The following is a 22,451-nucleotide window of genomic DNA, read 5'->3' as shown; positions in this document are numbered from 1 at the left end:
AAGCAAGCATTCCTTATCCGGGGTTAGAAATAACAATTTGGCATGTGTGAAAAGGAAAAAAAATAGTACGGGGTTAAGGATAGTACGGGGTTAGCGATAGTCCGGGGTCAAGAAAATCCTGTGTAAAAAGGGTATACGTAGGCCATGTCTGGAGGTGTCTGTCCAAGGACCATTCTTCGTATCGCCCAAACCGGCTTTGTGAAACAGTTGAGCGATATATCTCGTTCTTACGTAGAGTGGTCCTACCAAAGACCATTTCATGCAACAGGCCCCGGGCGTCCAAAAACTTCTTTCCAGTGACTGTGTGTAATTAATACATAACGGGCAATGTACACAGTAAAAACGCTGTTTAAGATTTTATACAACGCTGTTTACTATATATGAACCTTACATTATCTCCAGTGTTTTCAAATCATGTTGTGCTTGGTCAGAGTTATAACCACTGGCGGATCCAAGGGCACATCTGGCCCACCCCCCCCCCCTTGAATTTTGAGAGCCATGATCAAAATTTTTATGTAAATATGCATTTTTCAGTAGTGTGCCCCCGCCCCCCTTGAAAGTCACAGCATACATTTTTAATGGGAATATGTCGTCACAAGTGAGGACCTTTTTTGGGGGGGCTTGTCAAATTTTTTCATGGACGAATGACATTAAATTTTTGGTGAACCGTTTTTTTTGCTTGTCAAATTTTCTCGGGAAAATGTTCGTACCCCCGGCCCTTTGAAAATCCTGGAACCGCCCCTAGCTGGTATCAGCGCAATTCATAAATGGACGTATTCTAACCATACTCTCATGATTCGTGGGAAATAACATTTGCAATAAGCTAAACATGGGGATGTATCATGACCGAAAATCTTGTAAGATTAGTTTGAGCGCAGGAGCGCGGAGCGATCGCGTGAGAAATTTTACATTTTTGGAATTAATGTAAAATTGGGCAAATCTATGATAGCACTTTTACCGCATTTAGATATCAATCCACGCATTAGTAGTATTAATCGTTTGATGATAAAAACATCGTTTTTTTTTTATGAGGGGGTGATTGTACGTGCCGCCCCCTAGCTCCAACCCCCCCGGATTTACGCCCGTGTCCCTTATCTGGATTTTTTTTTTGGTCATGACAGTTTTTTGACACCATTCGGTAGGTGATAGGGCTCTACACCAGAAATCCAGTGCCCAGATGTTTTTATATTGGTGTTTTTTTTTTGGGGGGGGGGGATGGTGAAAATTATGTGATTTTTCGCTAAAATTGCCAACAGTTGTACGATGCCCTCAGCCTTCCATAGACAGTACAGTCGATTATGCATGCAGCTCTCGATCGCTCACATATACCGTATATGCAATCATCAGCGCTGCTACCAGTACCACTGTTTCACATTCGGTCCGACATAAATCGCGACAGTTTAACAGCCGATTTAGCTGAAACTTTAAATAGATCGGGAATTAGATAGATCTATATCATTTCCAGCAACATGTTCAGCAGAGGATTTGCAGCTGGAGCTGTGACGTCTGTCGCTGTTTATGCACTTTATTCCTCGTTAGTTCAGCCGACAAGAAAAGAGATTGAAGCGGACATTCGTGCGATTCGGACCCCTGAAGAGCTGGGTAAGACTGAGACTGGGTACCGCTACCGGTAGTCCTATCGGGGACTCAGTTTTGTGAGGGGGTATAAAGCTCTCCTAGAACTCTTTAATTGAAGGGATGGTCCGGGCTGAAAATATAAATATCTTATTACATAGAGTAGAATTCACTGAGCAAAACAAGTTATAGCCTTATAGTTTTACATACCATACCATTGACTGCTTTAAAAATAGATTTTTGAACATGACTACTGACACTTTATACCTTGTAGTTGTATTTTTTTTAATGACTTTTATCTTGATTAATTAATTTCCTAATCTCATATATTTTCCATATATTTTGGAGGGGACTAGGACACACAATAAAAAAGGGGGAAATCACTGAAAATAACCAGAGGGAAAAAAATGAAGAGAGGGGGAGAGAATGAAAGAAAAAAAAGTAAGAAGAAAGACAGAAAGGACGAAGAAATAAAGGAAGGAAGAAAAAAATAAATAAAGAGAGAGAGAGAATGGCTGCGGGGAAGAAAAAGATGGAAAGGAAGAAAGAAAGAAAGAAAGGAGGATGGAAAGAAAAAAGGAAAAAAAAATTAGAGGAAGAGAAAGGAAGGAAAGAATAAAAGGAAAACAAGAAAGAAAAAAGGTAAACAGAAAGGAAGGAAAAGGGAAAGTAAGAAAACGAGAGAAAGGAAAGAAGGGAGATAGGAAGAAAGAAAAGGTATAAGGATAGATGAAAGGAAGAAAAAAAAAAAGAAAGATACAACGAAAGACAGAAAGAAATGAAGGAAGGAATGAAGGAAAGAGATGAAGGAAGGCAGAAAGAAAAAATAAGGAAGAAAAGGAAGGATGGATAGAAAAAAAAGAAAAATCAAAAGAACAAAAGACAAAAAAAAATTAGAAAGAAAGAAGGAAAGGAAGAAAGAAGGAAGGAAAGAAAAAAAACTGAGGGGAAGAGAAAGGAAGGAAAGCAAGGAACGAATGAAAAAAGAAAAAGAAAGAAAAGAGAAAAGGTAAAGGATTGATGGAAGGAAGGAAGGAAAGGAGAAAGAAAGAAAATGAGAGAAAAAAAAGAAGGAAGATAGGAAGAAAGAAAAGGTATAAGGATAGATGGAAGGAAGGAAAAAAAGAAAAGAAAGATACAACGAAAGACAGAAAGAAATGAAGGAAAGAGATGAAGGCAGAAAGAAAAAATAAGGAAGAAAAGAAAGGATGGATGGAAAAAAAAGAACGAAAGACAGAAATAAAGAAAAACAGAAAGAAAGAAAGAAGGAAAGAAAGGAAGGAAGGAGAAAGAAAGAATGAAAGACAAAAAGAAAGGAAGGAAGGAATGAAGGAAAGAAATAAAGAAGAATTATGAAAGGGATGAAGAAAAGGTAAAGAATGAATGGACAGAAGGAAGACAGTAAGAAAGAATGAAAGGGGAAAAAGGAGGAAGGATTAAAGAAAGAGGTAAACAATGGTTGGATGGAAGGAAGAAAGAAAAGAATGACAAAAAGAAAGACAGCTATATAGTAATAGAAAAAATGAACAAAAGAAGGAAGGAAATTTAAAGAAATAAAGAAAGATTCAAAAGAAGGAAAGATAGGCAGAAAGAAAGAAAATAGAGAGGAAGAAAGCTCAAACTATCATAAATAAAGAAGAAAATTTATCACTTTCCTTGGCTAAAAAAAATAGTTACGAAAGAAACCACGTTTATCAACATACACACAAATGCATATATGGGACTGTCAAACAATGTATTTCAGTGTGTGCGATACAGACGATCATTCGAAACCCGATCTTTTTGAAGCATAACAGAAGTGAAAATTTCTCCTTTTACTGCTTACAAATGACAGAGCTACCCCAATTTTTAGGAAATATGGACATTACAAGAATTTTCATTGGTGAGAAATGTGAATTTTGACAGTTCTGTGGGAGATTTCTTTCAGAGCAAACTTTCTACACCGTAGAAACTTTACTACATGCATCGGCTACATGGACTAGGCGCTAACTAGCTAGGTATGCTAGACTGCATTTGATTCTGTGTGCATGTGTGTACGTCTCTGAGCTGTGTGTTTATTGCAGAAAATGGCGCAAATTTTGCAATTCGAATTATAAACTTTTTTGAAAGAAGAAATTAATGATATTGCTTTTTTATGTCTCTTTTTCTTTTCTATATTTTGATGGTGAAATATTTGGGAATCTTTCTAAAATATAATTTCCATAGGAGAATTTTGCTTGCCCGATTCGGGCAAGCAGTTTTTGTCTTTGCTTCAAAACACTTGCCCGACTCTAACTTTTACTTGCCCCGGGCAATCGGGCAAGGGCTTATGTCGCACCCTGATTAAGTTATGAATGAAATGAAAAATTGAAGTTATTTAAACTTCAACTTTTCAAGTTCAAGTTTTTACTTTTAGCAAAATTTTGTGAAAACAGTTGTCATGAATATTCATTAGGTGGGCTGATGATGTCACATCCCCCACTTTCCGTTTTCTTATGTTATTACCACTGGCGTAAATCCCGGGGGGGATGGGGGGATATATCCCCCCCATTTTTCGAGGAGGGGGGATGGCCTGTACAAACATCCCCCCCACTTTTTACGAAAGAAATGAAAAAAAAAATCACAAGAGATAATTGTTTTATTGGTGAAAATTCTTCCTGAAATACAAATAAAACAATATTATTGAATCATAAAATGCAAATAAAGAGCCAGTTCACCATTTCCAAACGAAATACTTATGTCCGTATTATAACATTGAAGAGAAACTCCCGTTTCTTCCAATTCATCAATGTTGGGGTCTTTGGGAAGGGATTAAGATTGAATGTCAATTTCTTTTTAATGTAATCTCTAATAAAACCATCATGGGGTAAAAAAGATAATATTGGAGGGGTATTTCCCATATGGACATACAGTGGCGTAACTACGGGAGGGGGAGGGGGCATGGGGGGCACGTGCCCCCCCCCCCCCCCAATCGGCTGACAAAAAAAAAACGGGGAAAAGGAGAAAAGAGGGAGAAAGGAAGAGAAGCGTATAGTGGGAAAGAAGAAAATATTATTCATTATAATGTTATATTATAATTATGTTATGTTACATTACATAAGAAACATTTTTATCATAACTTCATGAAACATAATTTGCCCAGGGACTATGTATTCATTGTTCCTGGTGCTTGCATTGTCTGTTAACGAGATATATAATCCTGTTGTACTGAAACATCCCGTTTTCAAGTCAATATAAACCAAATATATTTCCTAGCACTTGAGTTATCATTGTTTTATGTAGTGACATATGCTTCTTTTTCATGACTCGAAAAGTGATTGCCCCATGTTAAGGTCTTTGTATATATGAAACATTTCCTGTCCGTGATTACGTTCGCATTTAATTAGTGGAATGGTGAGATATGTCTGCTCTTCATGAATTCCTAAAATCAGTCCTTAAAATGTCCCTTCTTCTGATCTGAATATCAAAAATTTTCAGCTCGCGCTTCGCGCTCGCATCATTTGGATATTGAAATACGTATGGTCCTAGTTAATTCCTACAAAGAAACCTTAGAATGCCCCACTTCAGGTCTGAATTATCTAAATTTTCAACTCGCGCTTCGCGCTCGCAATATTTGATTAGTGAGATGCGTATGATAATCATGATTGCAATGACTACAAAAAGTGTTTCATGTGTTCAGATGTAATTCTTATAAACCAGCAAGCCCTTGGCACTCGCATTAGATGACTATGGTGAGATATGCATACTCTTAATGGATTCCTAAAATACATTCCTCAAAATCTCGCTGTTTGGGGTAAAAATATACGAAAACTTCAGCTCGCGCTTCGCGCTCGTATTGTTTAGCGAGACAGGTACCTATCATGATTACACAAATTTGATTATAATATCTCTTTTTAGGTGTGAATATAAAAAAAATTCAGCTCGCGCTTCGCGCTCGCATTATTTGATCAGTGAGATGCATATCCGTTTAATGACATTGTCCAGAAAATGTCCCTATTAGGTCAGTATAACTGGCAACTGAGCGCGCGCTCGATCACTCAGCGATTCAAACATTTTGATGGTGCCCCCCTCCCCAATGCCGTGACCCACGGCACGCCACTGTGAACATATCAATGACAATTCCTTGCATACCTAAAAACATGATTGCAAAAAAAAAAGCCAAAATATTTCAGTCATCCCCCCACCCATCAACACGGATTTACGCCAGTGGTTATTACATAAAACCATATTTTTTTCATTATTTCATACTTGTGTGAATTATATGTTTCCTATAAGTTGCAGCATGCAGCAAGAAATATCTAATGCACTAAATCAGTTGTCAATCCAATTTTTCTAGTTCTTGGACGAAAAAAATTGAATAAACCTAATTTCATATAATAAGATACATGTACAAGTGAACAAGTGGGGATGTGACATCATCAGCCCACCTAATGAATATTCATGACGACCATTTTCACAAAATATTGCTAAACTTTAAAATTCAATAACTTTGTTATTTGTTATCCGATTTTGATGAAATTTTCGGCATTTTGCTCAATGGATTCTACTCTATTAAGCTAGAAATACTTTCAGCCTGGACCATCCCTTTAAGAGGAGCATGACGGGAACACTGCAAAACTTTGACATACAACTACAAGGGGAGCTTTTTGTATGATTAGGAAGGAAGGAAGATAGAACATGATAAAGAAAAATAAGTCAAAGAAGGAAAGAAAGATAAAATAAAGTCTAAAGAAGGAGGAAAGAAGAAACGGTAGACAGGCAGAAAGGAAAGAACTTTAGAAAGAATGAAGGAAAGTAGGAAAGAAAAGAAAGAAAGAGGGAAAGAAAAAACAAAACAAAGCAAGAACAAGATAGAAACTGATGATGATCCACATCATTTATATCCATTGTGCTATAATATTTCTGTTAAACACTCATCTTCGTAGGCTCATCCAATAAGTTCATTACTACTCATCTGCTGAAATATTAAAAGTGAGTTTTGAGGGACAATTTGAAGAGTTCAATGCTGTCCATTGCATGGAGCAAAGAAGGGAGGTAAGGGAAGAGAGGAAGGATGAAAGACTTATTAGAGGAAAGAAAGCAAGAAGGAAGGAAAGAGGGAACAAAATTAGAAAAGAAGAGAAGAAGGAAAGGGGCATACACGTACCGGATGTAAAGTGAGAAAGAAAAGGGCAGTTCCACGGTAACGGAGTGACATTCAGAACCTATTTTTTGCATTCAAACAAAGATATCACCCATATTTGAATAGTTATTTGCAAAGAAATGGTACCTGACAGTCGTTGCTGAAACCTACTTTTCAAAAGGATAACATAATACATTTGTTATTTTGATCCACTGAATTAATGAGATATGAATATTCATAAACATGGTTATGGAGTGACGCAAAATGGACATGCATATTTGAGGAGAAAACATATTGCTCAAACTCTGTGAGCTTTAAATTGCTATCACAATTTTTATTTATTGATTGGATTCTATGTTGTTCTAGCTTTAATATGCTGCATTACATTAAAAAATTGGTGTATTATTTCACTAATTACGTCTTTAAATGTAAACCCATACCCGGTTACGGAGTGACGGTTACAGAGTGACATCAGAAATATCCACACACAGGCAGCGTAAAATAAACTTATATTTCAAAATTTTTGTTTGATATGATGTAAAATGATGACCTTCAGATTATCCAAAAGAAAATTTTACAAAACAGGCAACAGTTTATCTATTAAATTGAAATTAAGTAAAAAACAATATATATAGTCCCATGTATAGAATTTATTGTATGGTTTGGATTCTCCTATAAGGAGATGCATAAGGAAAAAAAAAAAAATTGTGGCTTATTATGTTCCCCTTTTGTATTTATGAAATTCCATATGAGTTTTGATCGAAAAATTTGATCCAGATTTGAAATAGAGCCAATATAATACTTTGGAAAATGTCCACTTTTGCTTGGAATTGCCCAAATATTGAAAAGATAGAATAAATGGAAGAATGAAATAACGAACAAGAAAAGAAGGAAAGAAAGAAGGAATGGGAGATAGAAAGAAAAGACAAGGATAATAAATATTCGAGAAATAAAGAAAGAATGGGGGAAATTAATATGAAAGAAAGAAGGAGAAGGAAGAGAATAAGGAGGAGGAGGTGAAAGACATAAGAAGATAACATCAATAAAATTTGATAATATTTGGACAAAGTTTAAAATTATTTCATCCTCCAACTGGCCATGTGACTAAGTTGTGTAGTGTCACACTTATGTTTTACTCAAATTCTCTCATTGAATTGTATACAATTCTATATAGATCCGGGTCTGGTAACACAAAGGTTTAATCGAACGCTTGATTTTCATGATTAATTGTACATTAGAGTCGATGCAATCATTAAAAAATGAGGCCCCAGGTATTATGGGAGGACTTGAATAGTAGGTTTAAAGTATCATGGACAAAGAGTTTGTAATATATATTTGGGGTATATTTTCAGTGTAAAAGGGGTAGAGTTGTGCATGTGTAATACAAGTGTTGGTTGCATTGCCGAAGGGAGAATCCCAATAGTAACATTATTGATCTCAACATCTATATCCTCATCTATTGTTTGTCCAATTGCTCTCAAACTTTCAGTGATCTGTAATATTCGATGATTGAACTTCTTTCTTTCATCCAAGTTATTTTGTTCCAAAGATTCCATTCTCTTTATATATAGAGATGTGTGTACCTGGAAAAATGTGAAGTTTTGTGTGAAAAAATATATAAATTATATTTTGCTTTTATACAGACCTTGATGATTTTGATGTCTATGTTTAAATTAGTATTGTTATTATTATTATTATTACTTTTATATTTTGTTATGATCATACATGTACATGTCAATATAATTTTAGTACCATATGGAAGTAATTAACTGTCTTTATATTATTACCATGGTGGGCCTATTGTTTTCCACTGAAAAGTACACTTACACAATTCATGCTCACTTCAGATGATCAGACACTGTAGGGAACTCCAGGAAGGAAATAATTTATTAAACCGAAGAAAAATCCCCAAACAATCCAGTACATGGTATTGCGCAATATATCCTGATATCATGATTTCACTTTGGCAACATTTGTTCCTTTATGATTAAGAGCATCTTGCCATTACTCTGGGTATTCCCAGGCTGTCAGATTATTTACAGATGCAAAGTCCAGATTCTTGATTACATATGGATGGTATAAATAGTTCCATTTTGTTTTATAGAGCTCTGAAATTTTCCAAACCTGAAAAATAGATGGCAAGATAGAAGGCAAGAATTTACCTAATTTTGGGGCAGAACAAATTGACACCCCAAAACAAAAAATGTAAACCAGAAATATTATCATATTTTCTTCTCCCCAAATCTGATAGTGCTGACCTGCTGGGCAAGATTTTAATATCAAAATTATTTGATAAAACGTTGAGTATTAAAGTCTATAATGGTTTTATGTTTAGGTTGATATGTCGCAGTACACGAGATGACAAAGATATTGTTGATTATGAAAAGTTAATCACTTTTTATTGACAACAAATGCTGCTCTGTATTGCTTTAAACCAACTCAGAACTTTGAAAGTTGGTACCCAAATGTCTGTTTTTTCATGGACAAGCACCAGTGAAAGCCTATTTACCCCTTCCATTTTCTATGTTACATTAATGGAACTATGGGATTTGGTCTTCTGTCTCTTCTTTGCATTGACAGATCCAGGGAAACCTGAGTATAAACTAGGAATATTCCTATTTCAGAGAAAAGAATACGGTACCGCCATTTGGCCCTTGTTTTCATATTTCTCAAAATTTCTTTTCTAATTTGTCGAAATTTTTTGTCTCAGAGTTGGCAGGTACATGTATGCAGTATGTGACATTCAGTCTGTTTTAAGTTTTTATGATAAGAGATGGTCTTAAAGGATGGTCTTTATATAATAACCAATTTGATTTTCAAGTCTTGTTCTTTTTTTCACCCCCTCCAAAATATTGTTATTAACAGTGAGAGACAAGGGTCTGAAGGGATCCAATATTTTCAAGTATGGTACACCAGATAGAGGCGCTCAAACCAGGGTTTATATCAACCATGCATTGAGCTATGATCAAGATAGGCGTACACCACACTGGGTAGCTGAGCATATCACCAAAGATGACCTCCAAGGTAATTATTCAAAGCTTGAGGCTAGTCTCCTGTGCAAACCCTTCCCTCGAATTAAGTGGTCTGAATATGCAGCATACATGTTGTGTACTGAAGGCCCTCCCGCTGTGCCTGCAGACTAGCTTGAAGTCTGTACGCTGAAGTTTGGTTTAAAGGGGAAGTTCATCTTGACTATAAGTACATGTAGGTTTTTTAAAAAAGCAGAAAAAATGGAGGAAATTATTGATGAAAGTTTGATGAAAATCTATCCAGAATAAGAGAGTTATGAAATTTTGAAGTTTATTTGTGATGTCATACATGTACTGTATGCAAACAGCTCCCCCATTAATTCCATAAATTCGTTTTTTTTTTTAATGGAATATTATGAATAGAAATATATTTCTTATAAATTGTGGCACAAAGTGATGTGTCTGATGATATACTTGTATCTACCCCACAAATGCAATCACCTTCAATTTTCTTTAGATTACTTTTTTTGGAATTTTTATCACAAAAAGGAGCTGCTTGTCTGTGACATCACAAAATCATTTCTTTGAGGAATTTTCATCAAACCTTCTCCCAATATTTATCTCTATCTTTTATGCATTTATTAAACCAAATGTTTGGTTAACTTCGCCTTTAACCTAGGTCATGCTGTAACTGCTAAAATGATGGGAAACAAAACATTTTTACATTATAAATGTTTCTTATGTTCGAGCTATGCTTATTCATCATGCTATACAGGCAAAGACAACTGATCATTCCCAGAGAGTTGTGAATGATTGGAGTAAATCAAAGCAGGGGGATGTTTCACAAAGATTTAAGTACATATGACTCAGAGTCGCACTTAAAACCGAGTTGCGTACGGTATGAAAGGCTTGACCGTATTGGTCAGATCATATCATGAGGATGAGCACTAATAAGTAATATCTATCAATAAGATTGTGCGTTGAATATCTTTTATGCATTGGCATTTACATGTAAGTGCGATTTAAGTCATACTTAAAATCTTTGGGAAACACCCCCCTGTACTGCTTAGAGATTTGTATCACAGTTGGCTATCCATAGACAACTTTAGACCAAAGTTTAATTTAAACTTCTAATATCTCTGTTGTCTGCAGCATAACAAGGGAAGAAACGTCTAAAGGTAGATTTTAATTTACAGTGGTATTGCCATTTTTCCCCCTTCAAAAAAGTTCAGCTGGCAAAGTTTTATCGATGGAAGTAATTGAAGGTTGCATCGTGGCATAGAGATTGAAATTGCAAAATAATGATAATGTACTGATTTATATAGTGCACAAACTATGCGCATGTATTCTACTGCATTTTGTAAGAGCTTCTGAAATGATTGGAAAACAAAATGAAAAGAAAAGGGGGTAAAATGTTGGGAAACTAGCTAAAAATAACATATAATAGAAATTATATGATTGCTTGTATTTAAGTTCCCAATAAGTGTATGATTTGTGGAGAAACAATTAGTTTATCTCATCTTGATTTATTTGATATGCTTTGACTCTCACAGGTACAGCAATCAGGAAAAAAGCAAACTTCAAGATGGACCCAAACCTCAATGCCACATATTCCTCTATGAACAGTGACTACAAGGGGAGTGGATGGTCAAGGGGTCACATGGCTCCAGCAGCTGATAACAAGTTTAGTCAGGTAAAAACAGTTTGAACTGGATATTACTAACCAAATCAAACTGCATAAAGTAAAGTTGCAGGTCATTTGGGTCAGCAGCTGTCAGGTAAGAACCAGTTTGTACTGGATATAACCAAATCAAATTTTATAGATTAGGTAAAGAAGTGGCTGATCAATGGGGTCACATGGCTCCAGCAGCAGCTGATGAAAAGTTTAGTCAGGTAAGAACCAGTTTTAACCAGATATTACTAACCAAATCAAACTGCATAAAGTAAAGTTGCAGGTCATTGGGTCAGCAGCTGTCAGGTAAGAACCAGTTTGTACTGGATATAACCAAATCAAATTGCATAGATTGGTTAAAGTAGTAGCTGATCAAGGGGTCATATTGCTCCAGAAGCTGATAACAAGTTTAGTCAGGTAAAAACCAGTTTTAACCGGTATCAGATTACATTCAAACAATCCAATGATCTGGTGGGTGTTTTTTTAAGCTCTTTGTTTGTAAGCTACCAGGGTTTTATGAATGACTGGTGAGCCTTTCTTGTGGTAAATGGTATACACCAGATTTTCATTGGTGTTGATTCTGTTCCTATTAAAGAAAGAGTTACCAGTCATTTATAAAATCACTTGTAAATTTAAAACAGATTTATAAAGCATCCACTAGGACAGTGAAAAAACATATTGGCATAACCTTGTATCTTATGCAATGGCAGGGGGGGGGGGGATTATGCATGAAAATATTATGAGTACTCTTGACTACTGGTTTTATGTAGTGAAAACCTTTTGCTCAATCAAGATCAAAGGTGTGGTGTCTGGACGTTGGACCCCATCTATCATAAAGAATATCATAAATCGCTGTTCACACTATCAACAATTCAATAACCTTCTTTTATTAAGGGTAGTCCCTTTTACATGCATTTGTAACCAGATGTTTGACCAGATATATTGGAGCTGTGATATTTTAAGAAATCTACAACTAATATTTCCCCAATCGCTGATTGGCTGGAGAATCATGGGAAACTTAATTTGCTTGAACCAGATGCAAATGTTTTCATTGAACCCCACTTTTTCATTTACAATTACATCACATTATTCAATTGGTATATAACTAAGATAAACGTTACATGTATATTGAAGCGTTGATGTTTACCCTATTGAATATAAGGCATTATTTAAGGCCTTCCTTGTACATGTACTGTACATGATACTAAAGAATTGACATTATAGATATCGTGCTATTAAGTTGAAAACTCTTTATTAATGATTATTAATGATAGGTTTCAGTTTTGAAACATTCTGAAAGATGTACATGTACATCCAATTTGGATGTACATGTACATCTTTCAGAATGATCCAATATACAATTCTACACCTAAACTGCAAATGTGAAGCCCACAGTGTACAAGTATATTTGTATGCTTTTCCAGCGGCATCAATATCAAATATTAACCTAAGGTTAAGATTTTCAAAATGATGTCATAACTTTAAAAGTATATGGACCTAGTTCATGAAACTTTGGATCTAATGTAGTTCATAAAACTTGGACATAGGAGTAATCAAGTATCACTGAACATCTTGTGCGAGTTTCAGGTCACATGACCAAAGTCAAAGATCATTGAAGGTCAATGAACTTTGGCCATGTTGGAGGTAATTATTAAATTGCTGTCATAACTTTCAAAGTTTATGGATATAGTTTATGAAATGTGGACATACATGTAGGTGTAATCAAGTATCCCTGACAAGTCTTAGGTCACATGATCAAGGTCAAATGTCATTTAGGGTCAACGAACGTAGTATTGTATCATGATATGAATGGTGTTTTTTTTTTAATAATTATTTTGTAGTAGCTTTCAAAGTCAGCACTGCTGCTATATTGAATTGCATAATGCAGGTGAGACTGCCAGAGGCATTCCACTTGTTTGTATAAATTTAAAGGGATAGTTGGCTGTAGATTTACATGTAGCTTCTGGTTATTTTGCAAATTATGTATTTAAATTTTGAAGTACATGTTTGCCTGACATCAGGTGATATGGCTTTTAATATTCTACATGTATTTCTCTTCAAAATTATTTCCTTTAACCTTTCATCAAATTAATTAATTAATTTTTGGAGGGGGTGGATATTCATAGTACCAGATGGAATAGGATTTTGAGAAGTATTCAGTGGAGGATGTCACTTCAATGTAGTGAATGTTTTATAGGAAAAAAAAATCCCTACTTCATCAACTTGTTTGTGTGAGGAAAAAATCACCACTGAAATTTGAATGAAGTGTTTGTTTTTTATTGAATATTGCAAAGATACTTGTAGCTGTTAAGAACTTAAGATATTTTATCACTTCTTTTATTCATTTTTCAAAATCTGAAAATATACTTTGAATTTTGTTCTTTGTTTTATCAATAGGAAGCCATGGATGAAACCTTTTACCTGACAAATATTGTTCCTCAAGACATTGATAACAACATGAACTTCTGGAACCTGATGGAGATCTACTGTCGTGACCTAACGGCTAAATTCAGTGAAGTTAGGGTGATTTCTGGCCCTATGATGATGCCTAATGTCAACGAGGATGACAAGCAGTATGTCAAATATGAGGTGAGTGATATTGCGCATATTTATCCTGGTGTCTTTCTCATCTTATTGACCGTTGCAAAACTAATCCCTTTTCTTTCTTTCTTTTTTCCGTCTAAAGTACAACATTTAAATTTCAAATTAAATCATAGTGGTATAGAACATGACAGAATCATGAAAATTTGCAGTCAATGAATGCACATACAGTGTAGTGTAACTTCTTTGACCGATTTAAATTAAACTGTTATGTCAATAACAAACAGAATATCACTTTAGTTTAATAGTCAGTTTCATATCTAGTGGCACCAATATGCTCCATATTGCAGAGTTGCATGCTGCCAGCTTGTGACAGAATATTGCCAGTTAACAGAGTTGAGAGGGAAAGGCAAATTGTGAAATACTACCGCAGCTTGACACTGCCATGATTACCTTTATTAAGATTGGATCGATAACAAACAGCAAACATTAGAATCGATTAAAATTATGTGTCACGAAAAGTACCTCTAATTTTGACATGGTAACTATGAAATTGAACAGTTCTCAGTTGTCAATCAAAACCAAAATTTCCATGGACGTTTTATAATTCCATGTACAAATTTACCTTAATGATTTTTTATGCTTTGGGTTGCAGAGTTCATGACTTTATGGCCCGTACTCTGAAGTCAGGTTTAACTTGGCCATTGTCTAACTCTGCTAAAATTATGGAAAGCCAAAAATGTAAAAATTTTCCTTACATTGTATGTTTGTTACGTTAACTGTGCTCTAAATTTGTGAATGGTGAAGAAAGAGCTTATTAAGTCCTTCCAAAACAGTTAAAAATGACTTGAGAGAAAATGAGCTGATACATTGAAATTCTACTGTTAGAGATTTGTACTATTGGCTATCCATGGTTAAACCACAACTTTAAACAAGAGTTTAAATTAAACCTAACTTCAGAATACGGGCCTCTGAATTGTATTCCACTTTCATTCAATAGCACTAATTTCATATCACAACAGAAGTTTTTTAGTGCAATGCCAATTTATCATTGACCCTGTATGTTCTGACACTGGCTCCCGTTCCACTCCCTTGGTCCGTATTCCAGGCTAATGGGGTGTTTCAAAAACTTGCAATCAATTGCTGGTCAATTTTAGGTCCCAAAATCAATCATAAGTCTTGCTATTGATTGTAAATCTGCAACAGGCTTACTGTGTCAACAGAAATAAATTAATTTGCTTTTAATAGTAAAGATTGATTGATCACTTGTAAATTTGCAACTTAAATTTGCAATTGATTGCAAATATTTTCTTGCAACACCCCCCCCCCCCCCAAACGTTCAACTCGCTCATTGCTAAAAAAAAAGCAAACTACTTAGATGTTCCCATCATACAAAGTAAATACTGCACGTACTCGTTTAACGCCTGGGTGGAGAGTGGCAAGATGTACATGAATGGCATTTTATGGCATTGGTATTTTTCAAAAAGAGTGAGGGAATTATTAAAAAGGGGAAGGTCGTGTTTTCTGTGTACACATACTGTACTTGTGTCGTGATACAAACAATTACATAGTGTAACCAACACCTCGGGAGATCATTCAACTAGGCCTACTTGTACAACGGCATGAGCACTGTTGCTTCCGATCATGTTTTAATGACTGGGGTTTTGCACAAACATACATGGTGTACGTGGTATGGGGAGTCTTGGAGACATGCCACTTTGACGACCCCCGTTTTTTCAAACCTCAATTTCAGCTTTCTAGATACTCAGATGCCGCTTTTTATGCTGCTAAGTCCCGCTCCAAAGACCCCAGTTTACGAAAAAGTTCCATTCGCATGCGTAGAGGCATTGGTCACGCACCTGTTATCATGGTCAGCTTTGAAAATTTGCATTGCACACACCCCTAGCTACATGTAGCTACTTATAGTTGTTTGGGCTACATACCGTCAGGCCAAAGAATAAGCTAAATAATGTTCACTATGGAAATAAGTAATATTTGTATTGTGGTACATTGTGCATGATACCTATAGATTCAATGCATTTCTCAATATGACCCCATGTTTTCATTGTAATTGTCCAGTGGTGGTCCCCAAATGTTCTGGTGAACCCCACTAGAAAATGAGCATAAAAAGTGTTCATGACTTCATGTGCTGCCATTTTTTCAGATATTACTTATGTAATTGTGAAGTCAGGTGAGAAAATATTACATTCAGTAAAATTTGTTTCTAGGAATTCCGAACATTGTAGTGTTGTTGTCTATATTTAACTCCAGTTGAGCATGAAGGAGTGTAATTTTGATGGGGTTCACACTAACTTTTGAGATCCGTAAATGTATAGTTCCCTAGACCCTATTTCTTACTCTGCTCAATAGATCATAGATCCCTTTGTAGTCAAGTTTCGTAGACCCGCAGATCGGGTCTCATCAGGCACATCCTCTTATTTTTATACGATTGAGTGTCCCTCCTATCACCGATTTGTATTAAATGTACATTTGTAGATCCCAGAACATGTAGCTGCAGTTCATCTGACATGTTGTTCAGAGAATACAATTATATTCTCTTTTGTGGATACTGTAGCTTGCAAAAGTGAAAATGCCAGGTATTTTGCTTAAAATGTGTGTGAAACCAAAATGAGAGAGAGAGAGATACAGATATAGAGAGAGAGGGTGTGAGAAAGAGACCAATAGTAAGAGTCCCAGAGAGATAGATACATGTATGCATATGGAGAGAGAGACAGACAGACAGACCGATGAAAAAAGAGAGGAAGAGGGAGCAAGAGACCACAAAACAAGGAAGGTAGTCTTTTTGCAACTATTGAACAGAACTGAAACCTGCCATCAGAAATTTATGTAAATAGAGCTACAAAGTGTGACAGTTAAACTGACTTTTTTCAAAAGGTATTAAATATCATCTGTGTGCTATCCAAATTAGAGGATCAAGATGAATGAATAAATAAATAGGCATAATAAATAACCTCACGAATTCTGAGCTAATACAATAAAATGTGCAATAAATAGCATCAGACAAGCATAACAATTGGCTTTTCAGCGTAATAATCAGTTGCCCAAAGCAATGACAGGTTCAGTGGTTCGATAAGGCCAACACAATTAAAAGGCAAACCAATTCTGAAGTAAACCTTGAATTTGTCGTAAAATTCCCAAAGTGAGTTCATAGAATTCTACATAAAGGAATCAAATGTTTGATGTGGTTCAGTGCTGGGTTTCTGTACAACATGATGCCCATGGGAACACCCAGACTTATAAATGGAAAACCCTTTCAGCTATCATTTCTAATAGAATGTAGGCTACATGTACAAGGTTTCCTTCACTTTTTCGGATTACAATGTATGATTCTTGCATGGATTGAATGTTGTTTAAGCATCATTTTGAAAAAATATCCACATTTAATATATTCCGGTCATTTGCAGGGCATTCCGTTAACATGTTTGTAAATTACGCTTACTTATAACACACTGATGATCATAATGAGATGGGAGTTCAGTTTCTATAAACCTAACTTTTTTTTTTATTTTTTAAGTATTACATTTAAATTCTACATACCGTCATCAAAATCAAATTCTTAATTTATCTTTAATAAACAATGAAAATTTACATGTGAAAGCAGTGATGTTCAAAGACCAGATTTCAACTGAGTTTGACTCTTCATTATAAAGACTTGTTAATATTAAAACGCATGCATAATTTCTATAACAAGTTACTATTAGCTATTCAAATTGAACAATTTCAGTAGCCAAAAACTGTTATTAAACTTTTGTTATTATGCAATGGGATCCTGTATTGTTTTAGAGTTGTCATTGTTTATGTGACTCCTTAATTTGTGATATTAACCAAGGTAGGAAATAATTTTATTTTTTAGGGGCTACATGTATCTGTTTTTTCCATACTTGGGCAATTGCAGAATTTGGGGGGCTATTTCTTCATTTTAAGTGCTACATTTTATTGGTAACAAACAATTAGGCAGTAAAAGCAAATTTCATCATTCTGCCATAGTTGAAATACTGATTTTATAAATAATTTTTCCACTGTGACAGATCTTGGGGCAACCTTTAATAGAAAGAGTGCATTTTGGGGGAAGTTTAGGGGCTGTCATGAGTGCAAAATCGCCCATTGCCCTCCTGTATTTCCTATGCTAAAATTAACATTTTGAAGAATCATTTCGTATACATTAATCCTGAAGATTATCAACATCATTGAGCACAGGGGGATCAAGGATATCAAAAGTGAGGGATTACAAACAGAGATGACTTCATTAGAAAAGGGAGGATCTACTTGTTCAATCAATGTTCTTTTCAAGCGTTGTATTCCAACATACTGTACCATTTCATGTTCCCTGTCAATAATGTATTGAGTCAATGCTAGTTTTATCTCATTTTTACATCCAAGTTTGCTCATTCCTTTCTTAAATTTCTTAAAAGTGTAGATATAAATAGACTGGTTAATTCAATTTGAAATGCTCTTATTTGGTTCAGACAAAAATGCAGTTAGGGCCGGGGGGGGGGGGCTCTACATGTATATCTGTTGAGAAGACAGAGGAGATGACTTGAGTGTGTTGCTACATGTATAAAGTCTTATGCAAATGTTTGAATAAAAAAGAAAAAGAACAAACAGAATGAGAAGGTAGTGAGAAGTGTTTTGTAACATGAATTTGTCCTGGCATGATAAGATCTAAATTTATTAATACTTTGAGGTAAAGTGTAATAAATTGGTTATTCTATTTGAGCATACAATTTAAAATTCACCTTCGTGTACATAGAATTTGACATAATTTACCTGGCATATTGTTGACAATAAAAAAAGCACCTAGTTCTAATACCATGTGTGTGTAAATGTTACAGTGATTGAATTGTTCAAACTTGTGTCTCTGTTACTTTATATAATTCATCACCAATAATAATTTGACCATGGCTAGAAATGCTGTTCATAATTCTCTTTATCTTTCAGGTAATTGGAAATAACTTAGTTGCAGTGCCGACGCATCTGTTTAAGGTCATTGCAGTGGAGTCAAACGAGAGCTCAACGGAAACTGTGGGTGTCGGTGCCTTTGTGGTTCCCAACGCTCCAATCGACTCGACCAAACACACCCTCGAGGAATACAAGGTCAGCCTGGATGTCTTGGAGAAATCCGCAGGGACGTCTTTTCTCCCCAACCTGACCAGGAGCTCCATGGTGGATCTCTGCTCCCTGGATCCTTGTCAGCTGAAGAGCAAGAAGGAGCTGAATCTCTTCTTCATCACGAAAAGAATCAATGAGGCAACGACGGTGAACAGGCTAGACACATCTTGGAAGGAACTTGAGAGCCGCAGGATCGTGCCCGATGATAACTTGAGGAACCTGTACGCTCAGAAGAGACAGGTCTTGATGGAAAAGGAATCGGGACACCAGCAAGTGAAAGCAAATGGAACTAGCTAATGATCTGTCTTTGTTAAAGTATCAATGATTCTTGAACAACTTGCCAAAAAAGGAAATTTTTAGACTGAGATGGAGCTGTACAGCTGTACTTTACTGTAGTACTGTACCCTTGTATTGAATTATGACATTCCATAGGCTACTATTAAAGGGTTAAGCCCACCAGTAGCAGAAGTTTAGTGGCATATTTAGTAGTGCAATTCTCTCATTTTCTAAGTTTTCTAAAGCCTTTTGAAGTTTTGATACACTACATTTTATATTTAATCAGATGAAATTTTTGTGTATTCTTTTAATACTCTGTAGGCATAAACACCTACATCTTTATTACCTCATGTGAATTTGTCAGTTCGATACAAGAATGTCAGAACTGAATGCATTGTATATTTGGTTGCAAAGAACAAAACTAGTTGTTGAGAGTGTTCTAGGGAGATTAAAGCTCTTCACGTCACTTATGTATACATTGCATAAATCTTGCAATCGATTGCAAATCTATTTGATATCCCCAAATCAATCTTATATCTTGCAGTAAAATGTTTTTCCTGCAGCAAGGAGTGTCCCTTGCCACCTGTTTCCCTGATTGTAAATTGTTTTGTTAGGTACAACTCAGTGGATCTATCAATTGTAAAATTACAGCAACAACAGAATTGCAATTGATTGCAAATATTACTTGCAACACTCTTTTATAGTGGCAGTTTCATCTATTACTCATATTCACAAGCTGGGGCCCATTTCATAAAGAGTTTACAACTATTGTAACTTTTTCCATTATGGCAACTACACCATGGTAAGATGACTCAGCAGCCAGTGGAAGTTTAACAATTTGGCAAATTTACAATAAATTCAGAGTCAAGAAACAGGTGAATATTCTTTGTTTTCTTGATAATTTCCAACAAAATCAAATTAATTTTAGGGAAATGGGGAAAATAGATGGTCATTTCATGTATATAAAGATGTAAGATGTGAGATTTCAGCAACTGTTTGGGAATTTTTCCCCCTACATGTATAAAAAGGCTACATATTAGAATCTACGGATAAGCGGGTGTCAAGATAGGCAACTGTTTTTGCTTTAAATGGTAGTTTGAACAGCATTTAAATGTTTTGACTCAGCCCTTCATCTAGTTGTACATGTAACTCTGTATTAAATGGTTCTCAGAATTAGATATCATCTTTGAAGTTCAAGATTGGAGGATTAGAAATATGGGTCAAGCTGGTCAACTCTCTTTAATACTTAATAAGATTATTGACAGGTTAAATACAGGTAGTATAAAAGGAAACAGGTGGGGAAGGGGTATTTTTTTAAAGTTGTCAGCACTGAGAATGTCAATGAAATCCTTTGTTATGATTGGCTTAGAAGCTCTGGAGAGTGTTTCTTTAATATTTCTGTCTAAAAAGTTGTCAGATCTGACAACTTTCCTTTATTTTGATTTACTGAGAAGCACTGTTACTATGGTCACTGCCCTGTCTGATAAAACTGGACTTGTCGCATAAAACGTCTGACAAGTCATGTTTTATCTGACAGTTACCATAGTAACAGCGCTTATTAGCCAATCAGAATCAAGGAAAACTTGTCAGATGAAAATATTGATGAAATGCTCCCCAGGCCTCTGTTACTATGGTAACTGTCCGAGAAGGACAACCTGTCAGTGCTGACACCTTTCAACAACGGCTCCCAGTTCAAACAAAACACCGCTGAACAAATTTCTGTACTCATGTACACCTGTATATTCTGAACAGAAAACACACCTCCCTGCTTTATGCCACCACATTCCTCTCTCCCACTTCCAGCTCATACAATCACATTAAATATCAAAATGACTATCATTCATGTAGTAATAAACCGAGCAATAGAAACTTGTATTTTGTATACAATGTATATTTCAGGGATCGATTGATTGTGTTATTGATGTTTGTGGTTCCTGGCTATAAAAAGTAAATCATGCATGATAATATTTATTGTTCCCAGTTTTTATAGTTATAGTGATTCTGATATACAACTTGGGGTGATACTTCATGTGCAATTATGTTTAAAGGTAATGGACATGTTTTGAAGTAAAAGAGCCTGCATTCTTTGTGAATTTCTATTTGATATACATGTACTGCGCTACAAAATCTACAGTGTTTATTTAACTCTAGCCTGGTATCTACATGTATATATGATTACACTGGTAAGCCGTTTAAAATTTAAACAACACTGGTTTAATGTTTGGCTCACACCAAATTGGTTTTACTGTTAGCCCTCAAAATTTCTGTATTGCCCCCCCCCCCTTGTTTTTCTTTTTGCTGCACTACACTAGTATACAAAAACCATGGTGTCACCAGCTGGGTATGCCCTCAACCGAGAAGAGTTGAAACGACATCAATTCGGTTTGGGGGCGAACTCCAAATAGATAGTGTAAACAGCACCACCTATTTTTTAAATAATATTGGTTTCATGGCCTGGTGTTTGGAGATTATTTATTTGTCCCCCATATTTTTGCTACAATGCACTGCTAAAATTCTGATGCTATTTTCACTATATCTACAGCTATATGACCTCACCTGAGAAGTGTTAAAACATGAATTTGGTTTAGGGCTTACATCTCTGGTGCCCCCATGTTTGCCTTGTTGCTACACTGGTGTTACTTCAATACTGGCTTGGTATGACCACACTCAAAAAGTGTTGAAACATCACCAGTCTGCTTTTGAGTTCACACCAAATAGATGGTGTTGTTTTAACATTTCTCTGGTGTCTCCCACTCCCACCCTCTGTGTGTTGTCTTTTTACTGCACTGCACTATACAAATTCTGGTGTTATTCCAACACTGGCTTGGTATGACCACACCCATGAAGTGTTGAAACAACACATGTTTGTTGTTTTAGTTAACACCAAATAGCTGCTGATACAAGACCAGTCAGTGTTCAAACAACATCGGTTTGATTCTAAATTGGTGGTGTTTCGAAATTCCTTGGTGTCCCCCAACCCCACCCCCTGTGTTTTTTGTTTTTCTGCACTGCGCTACAAAAACTTTGGTGTTACTTGAACACTAGCTCGGTATGACTTTACCCATGAAATGTTGAAACAATATAAAGTTTGGTTTTGAGTTAACACCAAATAGATGTTTAAGCAAATCTAGCCAGTGTTAAAACAACATTGGTTTCATTGATTCATTCTAATCTTAACTGGTGTTTT

At 35.6% G+C, this 22,451-nt stretch overlaps 1 protein-coding gene across 1 annotated transcript; it reads left to right on the top strand.

The window, feature by feature from the left end:
- Nucleotides 1-1,330: 1,330 nt before the first annotated feature.
- On the top strand, nt 1,331-21,712 carry LOC129274155 (nuclease EXOG, mitochondrial-like). Its single transcript, XM_064108605.1, has 5 exons — nt 1,331-1,602; nt 9,542-9,700; nt 11,199-11,338; nt 13,715-13,906; nt 18,818-21,712. Exons 1-5 carry the CDS (start codon nt 1,470-1,472, stop codon nt 19,283-19,285), a joined length of 1,092 nt encoding a protein of 363 aa, XP_063964675.1. The 5' UTR covers nt 1,331-1,469; the 3' UTR covers nt 19,286-21,712.
- The last annotated feature ends 739 nt before the right edge of the window (nt 21,713-22,451 follow it).

The sequence above is a fragment of the Lytechinus pictus genome, chromosome 13, assembly GCF_037042905.1.
Source record: "Lytechinus pictus isolate F3 Inbred chromosome 13, Lp3.0, whole genome shotgun sequence".
Lineage (NCBI taxonomy): Eukaryota > Metazoa > Echinodermata > Echinoidea > Temnopleuroida > Toxopneustidae > Lytechinus > Lytechinus pictus.
This window is presented reverse-complemented; position numbering and strand designations above follow the sequence as displayed.

Bases quoted from the DNA above. Each gene is read 5' to 3' on its own strand.
- LOC129274155 (XM_064108605.1), top strand. From the start codon at position 1,470: ATGTTCAGCAGAGGATTTGCAGCTGGAGCTGTGACGTCTGTCGCTGTT. The intron at 1,603-9,541 runs GTAAGACTGAGA...TGTTATTAACAG, and splicing joins TCGGACCCCTGAAGAGCTGG to TGAGAGACAAGGGTCTGAAG. The intron at 9,701-11,198 runs GTAATTATTCAA...TGACTCTCACAG, and splicing joins CACCAAAGATGACCTCCAAG to GTACAGCAATCAGGAAAAAA.